At 38.5% G+C, this 16,327-nt stretch overlaps 1 protein-coding gene across 2 annotated transcripts in view; it reads left to right on the top strand.

Annotated features, from left to right (window-relative positions):
• IMPG1 (interphotoreceptor matrix proteoglycan 1) overlaps positions 1 to 16,327 on the top strand; it is a 124,855-nt gene that overhangs the window by 14,655 nt on the left and 93,873 nt on the right. The window contains exon 2 of one of the 2 annotated variants that reach the window (XM_004752793.3): positions 9,183 to 9,416. The exons of the other annotated variant lie outside the window; for it this stretch is intronic. Within the exon in view, the coding sequence (XP_004752850.1) occupies positions 9,183 to 9,416 (234 nt within the window). The remainder of the gene's footprint in view (positions 1 to 9,182; positions 9,417 to 16,327) is intronic. 2 annotated transcript variants of the gene reach the window in all.

Raw genomic sequence — 16,327 nt, forward strand, 5'->3', positions numbered from 1 at the left:
CTCAGTGGGTTAAGCCGCTGCCTTCGGCTCAGGTCATGATCTCAGAGTCCTGGGATCGAGTCCCGCATCGGGCTCTCTGCTCAGCAGGGAGCCTGCTTCCCTTTCTCTCTCTCTGCCTGCCTCTCCATCTACTTGTGATCTCTCTCTGTCAAATAAATAAATAAAATCTTTAAAAAAAAAAAAAAGAAAATAGGAATTCGGGTGCATGGGTGGCTCAGTCATTAAGTGTCTACCTTTGGCTCAGGTCATGATCTCAGGGTCCTGGGGTTGAGCCCCGTGTTGGGCTCCCTGCTCAGCAGGGAGTCTGCTTCTCTGTCTCCCGTGCCCCTACCCCCACCCCCTGCTTGTGCTATCCCCCCCCCAAAAATAAATAAATAAAATATTTTAAAAATCAAAAAAAGAAAATAGGAATTAGCAACCTTTATTTCTTATAATGGTTTTCCAAGGTGCTGACCCTTTTTGTTCTGACATACCAAATATAATGGCTAAACCTGATTTTGCAATGAGGAAAAAGATAATGCAACTGCTCTAATTCTTTGAGACAAGGGACCACTGATCACCATTCTCATAGAGTGTGATGTTGCTGAACAAATGCGTTTTGAAGGTAAGGAAGGCTGTGATGGCATCCTAGTTTCAAAAGCTTCAGAGAGAGAAACCCATGCATCGTTGACAGTCAATCGATCTGTATGCTGACTATTCAAAGAGTTTATTCACTTCCTATTTCATTAAGGAAAATCACTGGACATTTCCTTCATTTCTATGATTATCTTCTCTATCATTTATTCCAACATATTTTTACTAGGAGGGGGTGGTATTATAGAAATTTAATGGGAACACATGTAGGAAGAAAGGTGGGAAAACAAGATGTAGAACCTCCTGTGTTTCTCACTTGATCGTGTAGAAAACAGTATGCTTAAAATCCATGCAACTTTTTGGAAAAACATTAAACAAGGCATTCAGTATATCTGTACAAGTTTTGAGGCATATTCAGGTGTGTTAAGCACAATGTACATCTTGTCCTTGCTCATTGGAAAATTTCTCAAGTGTGTAATCAAACATTTCTTCTAAGGTAGTAGGTAGACAGGAATATATTTGATCACAAAGAAGCTGAGCACTTGCATAAAGGCCATAACCCCCCCCCCACTCATTTTTGGTAAGGTCAGGAAGTTTATGCAAGATTGAATTATTATTTTTGAAAATTTCCAGTCATTGATTTGATCCTGGAATGTTATCTACTTTCTCTCTGTGGAATTCTGTTCTTCGAATGGAAGTTTTTGTTCTATAGGAATTCCAGTAACTTTTCTCTCTACTTCTGTTAATTCATTCATTAAGGCATTGCAGCCTTTTCCCTTAGGAAACATAATGGGTTTGCTAAGTGCTTATACCAGTGACTGTTGCTCTCATAACAGTGCTGCCATAAAAGCCCCATTCCTTCCTTTCCTGTTGTCTGTTTTATTGTCACAATGTGTGTATGTAATCCTATATTGTGAAGCTGCAGGATTAGATGGCTGGAAAATCTCTCTCTAGAAGTGAGTTTAGTGAGGAGTGGTCCAAACAGGATGGTTAAGGATCCACTTGAATATATAACCAAGAAAGAGACTGATTCATGGGCAAAGCTGAGCCATGAAATGGAAACTTCATAAGCAGCCTAAAACTGGAAGCCAACTTTGGTATAGGAAGGAAAAAAAATGATTTGACGGAGATGGTGTGGACTATCAGGGCTTCCAGGATGAATGCTAACATCAAGGCCATATGGCCACCAGCCTAGAACCTAGAGTGGAAAAGATACTTTGGAATGAAGGGCTAGCCTTCACATTAGCTAGTAGATGTGCTTAGGCAATTTAATTTTAAAACAATAAATGAAGAATCAAAAGCCCGGTATTTCAGAGGCTTTTGCCACCCTACCCTTGGACAGATTTGACTTTTCCTTAGGATAAAGTCATATTTTAATTTAGTATTTGAATTCAGTGTTTGTTGAATTAAATTCCTTTTCTAGATACATGAAAATTTCCAAACTTGTCATAGCTATACCAAGTTGCAGGATTTGGGTTAGCTCCAGGGGAGAGTGGCTAAAGAAAAAAAAAAAAAAAGAAAAGAAAAGACCCTCACCAGTTTAAACCGTCAGTGTTGACCACTTTTCTTAGCCTGCTAGAGGGTGCTCTGCCCATGGACATGTTGTCTTCCTTCCTGCACACCTAAATATTTTTGCCACACCTCTCATGAGAACCTCCCAATCTGTTGGTAGTCCATTCCACCATTGCTGTCTCAGACCTTCCTCAAATGATCTGTTTTGCTGAAAAATCACCGCCATCAACAAAAGCCAGTACTCAACATCTACAATTCCAAACAGAGTTTATTTTCCAAGAGTTTTCGGCATATTTTATGTTACATAGTGACACCTTCTGGTGAAGTAATACATCAGCAGGTCGGATATACCAGGCTCTATGAGCACATTGCAAACCTCCAAATAAAAAAGGAATGGAGGGGAACCCTCTTACACTGTTGGTGGGAATGCAAGTTGGTGCAGCCACTTTAGAGAACAGTGTGGAGATTCCTTAAGAAATTAAAAATAGAGCTTCCCTATGACCCTGTAATTGCACTACTGGGTATTTACCCCAAAGATACAGATGTAGTGAAAAGAAGGGCTATCTGTACTCCAATGTTTATAGCAACAATGGCCACGGTCGCCAAACTGTGGAAAGAACCAAGATGGCCTTCAACAGATGAATGGATAAGGAAGATGTGGTCCATATACACTGTGGAGTATTATGCTTCCATGAGAAAGGATGAATACCCAGCTTTTGTAGCAACATGGACGGGACTGGAAGAGATTATGCTGAGTGAAATAAGTCAAGCAGAGAGAGTCAATTATCATATGGTTTCACTTATTTGTGGAGCATAACAAATAACATGGAGGACATGGGGAGATGGAGAGAAGGGAGTTGAGGGAAATTGGAAGGGGAGATGAACCATGAGAGCCTGTGGACTCTGAAAAACAATCTGAGGGTTTTGAAGGGGCAGAGGTTGGGAGGTTGGGGGAGCCGGGTGGTGGGTATTATGGAGGGCACATATGGCATGGAGCACTGGGTGTGGTGGATAAACAATGAATTCTGTTACGCTGAAAAGAAATTTAATTAATTAATTAATCAATTAAATACACACACACACAGGAATGGAGGAAAAGAGAGAAGAAAATACAAGGGGATATGTTGATAGCTTTACATGTAGTATCAGAGGAATCCTCACCCAAATAGCACCTTGCTTTGTTTCAGGTAAAGATTGTTCAAAGAATTTTGCAGTGGGAATGGGGAAAAATGGGCCAATAGCTGGAGAGGAAACAGTATCAAGAGAATCCTTTAAGAAGAAGGGAAAAGTAATAGCATGTTTATAGGCCACTAGGAATAATCCAGCATAAAGAAGGGAAATAATGATGTGGGCAAAAGATAGAAGAGTTTCTGAAAGAATGTCCTCAAGAGGTTAAAAAAAGGAAAAAGAAAAAAGAAAAAGGTAGGATCCAGTGCATAAGTGAATGAATAGGCCTTGAGTAGGAGCGCACTGCTCATCAAGCAGTCACGGGAGGGAAAGCAGAGTGTATAAACTCGGATGCAGTCAGTGAGCAGATGCAGTGCTGAACACCGATCAAATCCTCTTCTTGCTCCTCTTATTCTTAATAAAATGTGGAACAAGGTCATCAGCTGAAAGTGAGAATTGGCAAGAAGTGCAGGAAATCTGAGAAAAGTTGTATGCAGTTCTCCCAGAGAGTGAGAAACTCAGTGGACCAAGGAAACTTAGTATGATCCTAGTTAAGTATTATACATTGAAAGTGAATCCAAATGGTTGTTTTTCTCCATCCGTGTTCAGCTACAAGGGTGCGAGTGAGGATGAGAAAGAGGGCTGAATTTAACATGGTTATGGTTTTACCTCTCAATTACAATAATTGAGAGGCAAGGGAATTGAGGACTTGTCATCCTAAAGAGATAGGCAATATTAATATTATTTCCCATTGATATCCATGGTTTTAATTGGTTCCATTTATTATTTATTTACTCTTGAATAAATTGAAAGTATCTAGAAATGCTGACTTTACTAAAATATATGCATAACTCATCTTCTTTCTGTTCTTTTGGTTTTCATTCACAAAGGAATCTTTTGTCTTTTCACTTGGGATATTATCTTTAATAAGATAGCTGTGTCCAAAGCCTCTGATATTAAACCCTATAGAAAAAAATTTAAAAGGAGGTTGCAATAATATAGGTGAACAGGACATAGGAAACTAATTTTTATGGCCTAATGGTTTTTTTAATGAATCCAATTCATACATATATTGTAAAAGACTCATTACTAGTTCTACATGAATTTTTCATGAATTAACTTGATGAATATATACTGCGTATGTGTCCTGTCCAGACCCTGTACTAGGTAAGCACCAAGGTGAACTGGGGAGGGGACAACCTCATAATACTCAGGTATTTGAAGTCTAAAGGGGAAAATGTATTTACAACAAATTATTCTTCAAGCAAGCACAGCAACACAAATTTCATGACATTTGTCCATCTAATTTACCACTATATGCCATCCTGGGCTGAAACATAGTAGATATTTAATGAACACTGGGGAATCAGTAATTTAGTAGAGATCTGAGCCACACTAAAACAATGCAAGGGATCAATGAATGAATTCTGAGTGTGGGTTCTAAGAAAGCTTAGTAGGAAGGAAAGAAAGCTTAGAAACTGACCCATGAAAGAAGAAGAAAAAGAGAAGCCCTCTAATTTGAAGGCACAGACAAACATGAGAAGAGCATTAAAGCATGGAAGCACAGGAAGTCTTCGGGGACGCGCATAGTCTTGTCTGAGGACTGAGGACAAGGTCGTGAAAGAGCCTGGAAAGAAGGAAGACAGATACCAGGAAGTGGCCTGCATGGACAGTTGGATAAAGGAGTTTTTACTGAGTGCTTACCCTATGCGCAACAGTGTTTTAAGTGCTGCCCAAGCAGTAACTCCTTTACTAATGTCACAGAAACCCTGTAAGAGAGGCACTGTCGTTCACCATTTTACAGGGGAGGAAACTGAGGCACAGGCAGGTCAAGTGCTTCCAACTTGTGCAGCTGGTGAGTCACAGAGCCAAGGCCCTGTGCCCCACTAGTGCTATTAGAACATTTTGACTAGTTGAGCAGCATATGATTTCTGTTGCTATTACATTTTTCTTTCACAAATTATGAACATATTTAAATTAAATTTAGAAAGTAAGCAATGAATATTAACTGTCTCTTGCCTATATTTAGAAGTTCTGAATAAGCAAATGTATTAATTTCCATTTTTCTCTTTTCCTCATTCAGTGATATGACTATTTCCCAAAACTATTGGCTTAGGATTGTTTTCCTGGTGATTAATCCATAATATGATATAGTACGATTGCATTTATTTTTGTCCAAATACATATTATAATTAACTAAATTTTCTAATATTCTTGTACTCTGGAAAAAATAGAGGGGTTTTTTTGTTTGTTTTTTCTGAACTCACTTTGCCCTTCTTTTTCTTTGTAACTTTGAACTTCACCCAGAAACAGCTGTTGATGGCAGCCAATTCATCATCATAGAGCTTAGACTCATGTTTTGTCAAGTATTTTCAGCCTCAAAAGGTTTTCTAATCTTCTATTAAGTATGCTCCTTTTTTATAGCAGGTCATTCAACTATCAATTCATTCTCATCAAACTTTTACCTACTCTTTCTAAATACTTATATAAAGTAAAAATATCAAACACATGAAAATACATCCAGAGAATCAAAGTTCAGTTCAATTTCGACATTACTATTTAGGCAGGACAGAGGATAACATCTAATGATCTAATTGTTTTTGCCAAAGCTTGCTTCCATTAGCTCCAATAAATGTCAGCTCTTTTTACTTCTTTGGAATCTGTAGCATTCCATGTTTCAGTTCTTTAAATTTGGAATTTATTTGATTGGAAATCCTTGGGAAAGATAGACTTTGTAAGTGTGGCTAGTTCTATAAATATTTTTGGACCCAGGTAACCCTAGTCCCTGTTCTCAGAGACTTTGCCTACTTCTTTTCTAGTGATGACTTGGGGTCAAGATGCAGGCAGAAGATTCTGATCCATAAGTGATTAGTATCATCACAGGCAATCCCCTGTAGTTGTCTCTATGTAATTTAGAGGAACACAAGCTGAGGTGTCAGATACTCATGTGAAAAAGGACGCCAGAGAAAGATGGAAGATGGTTAACCCAAAGTAGAGAAATGTTTAACATAGGGGAAACAGGAGGAACTGTGAACTTGGCCTTTGGTATTCCAGAGAGCAGAAATAGGACTAATGGGTGGAAGCTACTAGAAGATAATTTTCATCTCAAAGAAAGAATTACTACGTAGAGATTTTAAAAATGAAATGAGGTGCTTCCTTTATGAGGCAGACAACCACTTGTAGAAAATTTGTCATGGATCTCCCTTAGCCAGGAGATATTAAAAATTCAATGTCCATATAATTCATTTTCCAAACAAGGATACATTTGAGAATGAAGGGATAGCTGCAATAAACCAGGATATCCCAAGCAAACCAAGTCTCACTTCATCCTAATTCACCCTCATTGTTGATCACCAGTTATGTGTACTGGACATGTGGAGAATAGGGAAGATTGACCCTGGTAAGGAAAAGGGAACAGGTCAGAGCTCATAGGACTCTGGGACACAGAGCAAATTTGTAGTTTTTTCACCACCTTCTATTCCTATCCTGACAGAATGAAGTCCAAAGGCCCAGAACAAGTAGATCTATGTGAGAAAGCCTGGATATGAGTAAAGTGTTAAGATCCTGAAGAATCCATGTAGAAACAATGCCAGGACAGGGACATTCTTCCCAGAGCCGGGGGGAGGGGGAAGTAAATACTATTCCCAAAGCAAGTCATTCAGAGAGTTCTACTAGAGCATAACATAAAAAAGTAAGAATAGAACCAACCCTGAAGGGCAGAGCTTTGTGGGGGGTGACAAAGTGGAGAGCAGGACCAGCATTGTGATAGGCACTGTGAGAAGAAAGAAGTGCAGAATGTATGGATAGCACAGTTTTCCGAAGTATGGTCTGTGCTTACTCTATCGGATAGGCCTAGAATTATCTAAGGATGCACATTTTTTCTTCCATTCTTAGTGGTATTTGAAATTTAATTACAAAAACTTTTCTGTGGCTTACACTGAAACTTGTGAGTGCTTGAAAGTTTACTAAAAATTAACATTCCTAAGCTAGAATTCCCATTTTACTAACTGTAGTGGGCACTAATGGCTATACACTCAGCTCCTATCCCCTTCTTGGACTTGCCAGTGTTCAATGGGCACCTTCCAGTCTGCCATGCAGCCAGCCTAACTCAGGGGAAACTGGCCACCTCCACAGTTAGAATGAGCCACGCAGGGTAATTCCAGTCCCCTGCTCTGTGATCATTCAACTCAAACCAGTGGCATTGGTGTATCCCTTGGCAACCGGTGTTGGTCCAGACATAAGGCGTAAGTCAGCCATACTTTAGGGAAAGGTTGTTTTTCAAAATGAACAAAGGTAATCAAGTTTAATTTGGTGGAAGCCAGCCTACAGATCAAGTCACCACATGAGGGGACTGAAAAAGGAAAGAAGAAGGGCAGAAAGGCAGAGTTAGAGCTCCACTTTCCCCAGGCATTCCTTACTGTTAGCTTTCCTTTCTATGCAATAACTTCCTTTTTGTTTAAGCCATTTTGGAAATGGGTTGTCTTGACTCTTCACCTGAAATGCCCTTACAGATCCATAAAACAGAGGTTTCCCAAGCCTGCATGCATATAGAATTACCTAGGGACCTTCCAAAGTTGCTGATGCTGCGTTCCACTCAGAGATTATGATTTATTGGTTTGATGTGTAGCTGGATGAGCAAAGTAATCCATACGCTCCCTTTCTTCCTGGAGAGTCCTAAGAATTTATCACTGTCCGAGATTGACAGAGTCCTCTAAGACTCCTCAAAATGCCAGAGAATATGTATGTATTCCCTCAGGACTTGGTCCACCCTCTCTAAAGAAGGAGGGACTTTTATGCTTAGTGGCAAGACTTGAGTTGCTCTGCAGCTAACCTTCTTGTATTTCTGCTTGATTCCCTTGTCTGTGCCAGAAGACTAGAGTTTGAGGCCCTTCTTTCTTTAGCAGAGTGGGAATCTAAGTCTCAGTAAGCCACAAGCTTAGGATCTCAAGGGGCCATAGTGAATAGTCCCAACTGTTCCTCAGTCATTCCTTTCTTAAACGGAAGACAGATAAATGGAAAGAGGTGAAACAGGACAGGAGGAATGGAGATCTGACCACTGTTAACAGGCTCTGACACCTCCAAGCCTCAGTATACCCTACCATGTGATAAACTGAGAAAAATCGTGTCCGTTTCATCAACATAGCAGAGCTTTTGTGAAATAATATAACACATGTGAGAGAAATTCAAAGTAAGAAAATATTCAATGAATGTAAGTTACTGTTATGAAAGGTCCAGAGAGTTAAAAATGAAGCCTAGACCTAACCCTAATTGATACAGCAATGCCAGCAGGATGAAATGGCTCAGGGAGTGAAATCCTCTGCCAACCTGATCTCTTCATAGGCCCCTTAATTTTTCCTTTAACGTCCCCCCATAAAATATCCTGCTCACTCTGTAAAGTCAACTCTAACACATGTTCTTGCCCCAACCCACTTTCACTGTGCTGCCCTCTAAGCCCCACCATACAGAAATCCTAGGGCTGCCACTAATAGACAGGAAGATTGTTTTGTTGCATTTCCCCCCCAGGCTTCTAGAAGCACTCCACTTCCTCATCCAGAGTGTACCTCTGGGTACCACAATGTGCTCTCATTCCCCACTTGAATTATAATGTCTATCAAAAGAGGCATCTCTTGGGAGGCTTGAGTGCTAAGTGGGGAGTGATTTTTAGAGATGTGTGGGAAATGGTTTCAATATTTGGCAGCTCCTAAAGGAAGATGATTTGAGATGTTGGTTTAAAAAAAATGCACTTGATCAGCTCATTATGCTATTCCCTTATTTCTAAAAATGCCTCGTCACTGAAATTTGGCAGTTGAACGAAAGTAGAACTTGAATAAATCAGAGGATTATAACTTTTAGTTTATTTCATTCATTTATCGTATGTTTCACATATATCAATGTATATATTCACCAGGAAATCAATCTTTCTTTTACAGATCTCTCCATTAAAATATACCATTCTGAAACTAAAGACATAGACAATGCCCCAAGAATCGAAACAACCGAAAGTACTGCAAAAATGTACAAAGTGTCAACCATGAAACGAATATTCGATTTGGCCAAGCATCGAACAAAAAGGTCAACATTTTTCCCAACTGGGGTTAAAGTCTGTCCACAAGAATCCATGAAACAGATTTTAGCCAGTCTTCAAGCTTATTATAGATTGAGAGGTAAGGAAAGAGATGGAAACTGTTTAGCCTCTCTTTCTTTTTATCTTTTTCCTTTCACTCATCTATACGTTGTCTTTAGCCCCAAATTTCCCAAATCTCTTATTTAGTCACAAGGGTTATAAAAATCAGTCAACTAATCTGAGAGCAATGAGTAGTAGACATTCAAAACTACGGTAGATACCTGCTTTACATTTAAAATAATGTCCTATGCAACATAGAACCATTAGGCATTTAACAAGTCATCAGAAGGTCTTAGCATCTGAGTATTATCTCTTTGTTTTATTTTTGCCAAAGCCCAATATTGAATTTTAATGTTATTATTATGAAGTGAGAAGCACAGAATGATTGCAATGTCAGGAATCTGAGCAAGTTGATTTATGACTTAAGATTTCATTTTTCAAAAGCCACATTACAGTCCAGATCCTCTCTCCCTTCTTGTTGAGTTTAAGTTGTTTATTGCTGATCCAGCAAAAAGGTCTGAAGTTTGGAAACCTGGTGACACACCCAAGTGCAGAGGAGTCACAAATTAACAGTGGTTATCAAGATATAATGCAGGGGTTGTTAACAGAATTTACAACACAATTACTGTGATTTCCAGCAGAGTTACAGTGCAGTTTTCACCCCAAGTCAGCATAACGGGATTCTTGTGGCTTTCTCAGAAATCATTATGGAGTTCAATCACACCACAGCTATCAGCGGATATCCTTGTCATTCACTCACTACAGATGAAAGTCACCATGACTTCTTTAAATGGAAACAAAACAAAATACAATCGTTAGTAGATACTATTAAATCCCCCAGGTTGCTCCAAATAATGCAAAATATCTTAGCTAGCTGGAAGCCTAAACTCAATTCATCTTACACCAGAAAGGTGAAGGGTTTGCTGAGGTCCACCTTCATCACAGGAGATCATTTTTTTCCAATCCAAAAAACACAACCTGCTCTGCTCTATTGTTTTAAGTCCATTACCTATAACGTGCTAGTTCAATTCTAGCCTGCGATGTATTGCAAATTACAACAGCAGAGAACCTCTCTCATGATACCAACGTTCTACAAAGTTCTTGAGTATCTCCATCTGTAAAATATACAAAGGTTAAGTTAGTCTGGGAGTTTTTGCTGGGTTTTGGAGGCATACGTAACAGTCTCAAAAATATCAAGCCTTATGTTCCTCATATGTCTCATTTTATGTGGAAGAGACATTTGCTTTCTCACAGAAGCCACACCCACAGACAAATGACAAGTGCTGGATCACAGTCAGAAGGAGAACTCTAATTATAGAAAATGAAGCACACTATATTATTATTCTGAGGTCCTAGCATGGCACCTCTGCATAGCAGTGTCTGAGTAAATGCTTATTGATGGATACAGGAGGCAAAGAGGCCATTGGGAATGCAAAGAAAAGACAATAAATGCGTAAATTATTCATTTTGAATGTGCCTACACATTGATCAGATAATGACACTGGTAAATTTCATGTTATTTGTTCATGAATGGAAGTGAAATATGTAGCATATGCATCACGTAGAATATGAGCACAACTGCTATTTTCATATAACTTCTAATGCTTTATGACATTCACAAATAGGATTCATCGCAGGTATTTATGAAATAGGCTATTTATTGCTGCAACCAAATTTTTAACTCTGAATTTTATTCATTATTCTTGATTAGGTTTACCTTTTTCATTCTTGCTTTCCTGGATGAAACAAACCACTGTTTTTATACCCACAGGAACAACAGTCCATTATCTTTATGGTTGCCCCTGGGTGATATGAAATTTTACTATTCATCAGCATGGGTTTCTTAAGTCTAGCAAATTGGTTCACAAAGAAACAAGAAATAAGACCCAGCTACAAAGTGGTGCTCCTTTGACAGAGTAACACACTTCTTGTTTTTGTTGCTGCTTTTACAAAATTATCTTTTGACATCTTTCAAACTTAGGAAAGAAAGCTTCCACATTCATCAAATCAAATGGAATATTGAGATATTTCTTTCTCTAATGCTTAAAGCAACACAAATGAAAATGAGCTGAGCTTCATGGTAGACTCATAATCATACTCATCCCAAAACACAAATTCAAGACAGGCAAGCTTGTTTCTGGTAGCCTTCCAGGGGAACCCTGTTCTCCTCCCTAGGCAAACTCCCTTCAAGTCCCCATTCCTATCTCCCTCCCTCTCTTCCCCCTCACTCTCCTCCTCTTCCTCTTCTTCTTCCTTCTTCTTCTTTCTCCCTCCACCCCTGTCCCAAACTCAATACCAAAAGCTACATCTTTCTTTCACATTAATATATGCCTTAGAGAAAGTTTAAGATAGAGGGCATCCTACTTCCTGCTTCTCTATATGTTGTCCAGAGACCAGCAGCATCACCAGGATTTGGCTGCTTGTTAGAAATGCGATCTTGCTTTAACCCCATCACATCTACTTCCAGAATCTGTATTTGAATAAGATCCCCAAGTAATCCATTTGCACTCTAAAGTTCTAGAAGCACTGGTCTAGAGAACATCTAGCAAACACCCCCACAACAGAAATTTTAAAAATGAGATAACATGCTCAGTCAGGGCCATCATTGGTGGCAGAGCAGGGTTAGAACACATCATTCTGACTCCTACTCCAGTGTGTTATCTCTCCATCTAATGCTTACCCAACCTGGTGGCAGACATTTTTACATACCATTGGTCTAACCTAATCCTTACAAGTGTGAGTGATTATCCCAGGGCATGCCAGCCTCCAGGATGCATGTTCCCTGGCGTTCGTCCCACATTACCAAATAGCCTACAGTATAGCTTTCAGCCAAAAGATTAAGACTCTGGTCAGATTTCAGACATCGGCCAGCAACAGTGGAAGACTAAAGAGGCAAGGTCTAGGATTTCCCTAGAATCTATGCAGAAATCTCTCCCAGTAGATTTAGGGAAGGATGGTGATGTAAGTTAGATAACAGGAAAGTTAAAAGGTTAGAAAAACCCAGCTTTCAGAGGTTTTCAGACTCCTCTAAGACCTGAGATCCTTTCATGCTTCAAATTTCAAGGGTTCTTTTGATGCTCTCTTGTAAGGATGGGGGAACTCTCCTGGTGGGACATGGGCTCGTGACCCTGTTCTCCCAATCAGACAATTTCTACACCTCCTGCTTTGTGCTAAGCTAAGAGGTCAGAAAAATGACATCAGAGCAGTCACCAAAACAACCTGCCCCTCAGAAAGTCTAAAGAAAAACTACTGGTCCCTGTTTCATCTTTCACATTTTAATCCCTATAAATGACAATGCCCCGGGGAAATAATTCTTTTTTTTTTCCTTTTCTTTCTTTCTTTCTTTCTTTTCTTTTTTTTTTCTTTTTTTTTTTTTTTAAGTTAAACTCCAGTTGGTTAACATGTGGTGTAGTAGCTTCAGGAGTAGAATGTAGTGTTTCATCACTTACATATAATACCCAGTGCTCAACACAAGTTCTCTCCTTAATACCCATCACCTTAAAACCATTTAAACCATCCCCTTAAAAACCTCCCTCCAGCAACCCTCAGTTTGTTCTTTACAGTTAAGAGTCTGTCTTATAGTTTGCCTCTCTCTTTCCCCTGCCATGTTCATGTGTTTCACTTCTTAAATTCCACATATGAGTGAAATGATATGGTTTTGTCCTTCTCTGACTTACTTTGTATATTATACTCTACCTCCATCCATATCCTTACAAATGGCAAGATTTCATTCTTTTTGATGGCTGAGTAATATTCCTGTGTGTGTATATGTGTGTGTGTGTGTGTGTGTGTAGACACACATATATGTATATATATATACACACCATATCTTCTTCATCCATTCATCAGTCAGTGGACATTTGGGCTCTCTCCATAGTTTGGCTATTGTTGATAATGCTGTTATAAACATCAGGGTGCATGTGCCCCTTCAAATCTGTGTTTTTATATCCTTTGGGTAAATATCAAGTACTGCAATTATGGGTCATAGGGTAATTCTATTTTTAACTTTTTGAGGAACCTCCATACTGTTTTCCAGAGTGGCTGTATGAATTTGCCTTCCCACCAACAGTGCAAGAGGGTTCCACTTACCACATCCTCACCAACATATGTTGTTTCCTATGTTGTTCATTTCGGTCATTCTGACATGCGTGAGGTGATATCTCACTGTAATTTTGATTTGCTTTTCCCTTATGATGAGTGGTGTTGAACATCTTTTCATGTGCCTCTTAGTCAGCCACATGCCTTCTTTGGAAAAATGTCTTTTCATATCTTTTGCCCATTTTTTAAATTGAATTATTTGTTTTTGGGTGTTGAGTTTTGTAAGTTCTTTATATATTTTGGATACTAACCCTCTATCAGATATGGCACTTGCAAATATCTTCTCTGGTTCTGTAGGTGCCTTTTTTTTTTTTTATCTATTGTTTCCTTTGCTGTGCAGAAGCTTTATATCTTGATTAAGTCCCAATAGTTCCTTTTATGATTTTGTTTGCCTTGCCTCAGGAGACGCATCTACTAAGAAGTTGCTCTGGCCATTGTCAAAGAGGTTACTGCCTTTGTTCTCTAGGATTTTGATGGTTTCCTGTCTCACATTTAGGTCTTTCACCAATTTTTAATTTATTAATTTATTTTATTTATTATTATTTTATTTTATTATTTAATTTAATTTAATTTATTAATTTATTTTGTGTCTGATGTAAGAAAGTGGTTCAGTTTCATCCCTTTACATGTTGCTTTCCAGTATTCCCTGCAGCATTTTTTGAAGAGATTGTCCTTTTTCTATTGCATATTCTTTCCTGCTTCATTGAAGATTGATCAGAGTGTGTGGGTTTATTTGTGGGTTTTTTTATTCTGTTCCACTAATATATGTGTCTGTTTTTGAACCAGTACCATACTGTCTTGATCACTATAGCTTTGTAATATAACTTGAAGTCCACAATTGTGATACCTCCATCTTTGTTTTTCTTTATCGGATTGCTGTGGCTATTCGTGGTCTTTTCTGGTTCCATAGAAATTTTAGGATTGTTCGTTCTAGCTCTATGAAAAACGCTGTTGGTATTTTGATAGGGATTGCACTAAATGTGTAGATTGCTTGGGTAGTATAGACATTTTCACAATCTTTGTTGTTCTAATACGTGAGCATGGAATGTTTTTCCATTTCTTTGTGTCTTCAATTTCTTTCATTAGCATTTTCTAGATTTCAGAGTACAGATCTTTTACCTCTTTGTTTAGGTTTTTTTCTTAGATATCTTATAGGGTTCTTATAGGGTGCAATTATATGGAATCATTTCCTTGCTTTCTCTTTCTACTGCTGCATTATTGGCGTATAGAAATACAACAGATTTATGTATGTTGATCTTGTATATTGTGACTTTACTGAATTCATATATCAGTTCTAGCAATTATTTGGTAGAGTCTTCTGAGTTTTCTACATAGAGTATCATGTCATCTGCAAATAATGAATGTTTGACTCTTTCCTTGCCTATTTGGATGCCTTGTATTTCTTTTTGTTGTCTGATTGCTAAGGTTAGGACTTCAGTAATGGTAATGAGAGTGAACATCCCTATCTTTTCCTGACTGTAGAGGAAAAGCTTTCAGTTTTTCCTGCTTAAGGATGATATTACCTGTGGGTCTTTCGTATACAGCCTTTATGATGTTGAGGTATGTTCCCTCTATCCCTGCTTTGCTGAGGGTTTTTATTAAGAATCGTTGTTATACTTCATCGAATGCTTTTTCTGCACCTGTTGAGAGGAGCATATGGTTCTTATACTTTCTTTTATTAATGTGGTTTATCTCATTGATTGATTTGTGAATATTGAACCACCTTTGCAGCCCAGGAATATATCCCACTGATCATGTGGAATGATTCTTTTTGAATGTACTGTTGGATGCAATTTGCTAGATTTTGAGAATATTTTAATTTGTGTTCATCAAGGATATTGGCCTATAGTTCTCTTTTTTAGTATGGTCTTTGTCTGGGTTTGGAATCAAGATAATGCTGGCCTTGTAGAGTGAGATTAGAAGTTTACTTTCATTTCTATTTTTTTTTAAAACAGTTTGAGAATAGGTATTAATTCTTCCTTAAATGTTTGGTAGAATTCCCCTGGGAAGTCTCTGGCCCTGGACTTCTATTGAGAGATTTTTTATTTCTGATTCAGTTTCCTTGCTGATTATTCATCTCTTCAAGTTTTCTATTTCTTCCTGTTTGGGGGTAATTTGTGTGTTTCTAGGAATTTATCTATTTCTTCCAGATTGCCCAATTTGTTGGCAAATAATTTTTCATAATATTCTCTTATAATTGTTTGTATTTATGTAGCATTGGCTGTAACCTCTCCTCCCCGGAAAATAATTCCTTAAGCAGCTTCAGACATGTGTGCTTTAGGGAGAAAGTTCTCTCAGAGCCTTTGTGAAAAGGAGATTTTAATGGTGGTGAGGGTGTTCTGTGTCTCTGAAGTAGGAAAAGGGCAGCAGAGAAAGGAGCAGAGCTAGAAAGATGTAGGCAAAAAACAAGCTTTAAATTGGACTGAAATAAAAGGAAGACTTAACCTGAGACCAAAAGCAACATGCCTGAGGGTACGTTGAACTGGTAAATAGAAGGATTATCATATTATGTTCTCCCAGATGTTTCACACAGAGATATTATCAGTGAAAGTCGCCAACACTAAGTCCTCAAAGGCAGTGCTACTTGATTTTATGTATATATTAATGCTGTGTCTCTGGCGCTTAAATGTGATTTGAACTAAATTAGCAGGTGCATTGGGGAGAGAAAGTCAAAATAACACCCCAACAGAGAATATGGAGTAAGTACATGAGAAACATAGCAAGGGCAACTGATTTGCTTAGGCTGGACATGCAACTCTTAAGATTTGGGCAAGTCTCTCTTAATCTTACAAAACAAACTGAGGGTTGCTGGGGGGAGGGAGGATGTGGAGAGGGTGGTTAGGTTATGGACAT

The sequence above is a fragment of the Mustela putorius genome, unplaced genomic scaffold (assembly GCF_011764305.1).
Source record: "Mustela putorius furo isolate JIRA1106 unplaced genomic scaffold, ASM1176430v1.1 tig00003863_pilon_pilon_pilon, whole genome shotgun sequence".
Taxonomy (NCBI): domain Eukaryota; kingdom Metazoa; phylum Chordata; class Mammalia; order Carnivora; family Mustelidae; genus Mustela; species Mustela putorius.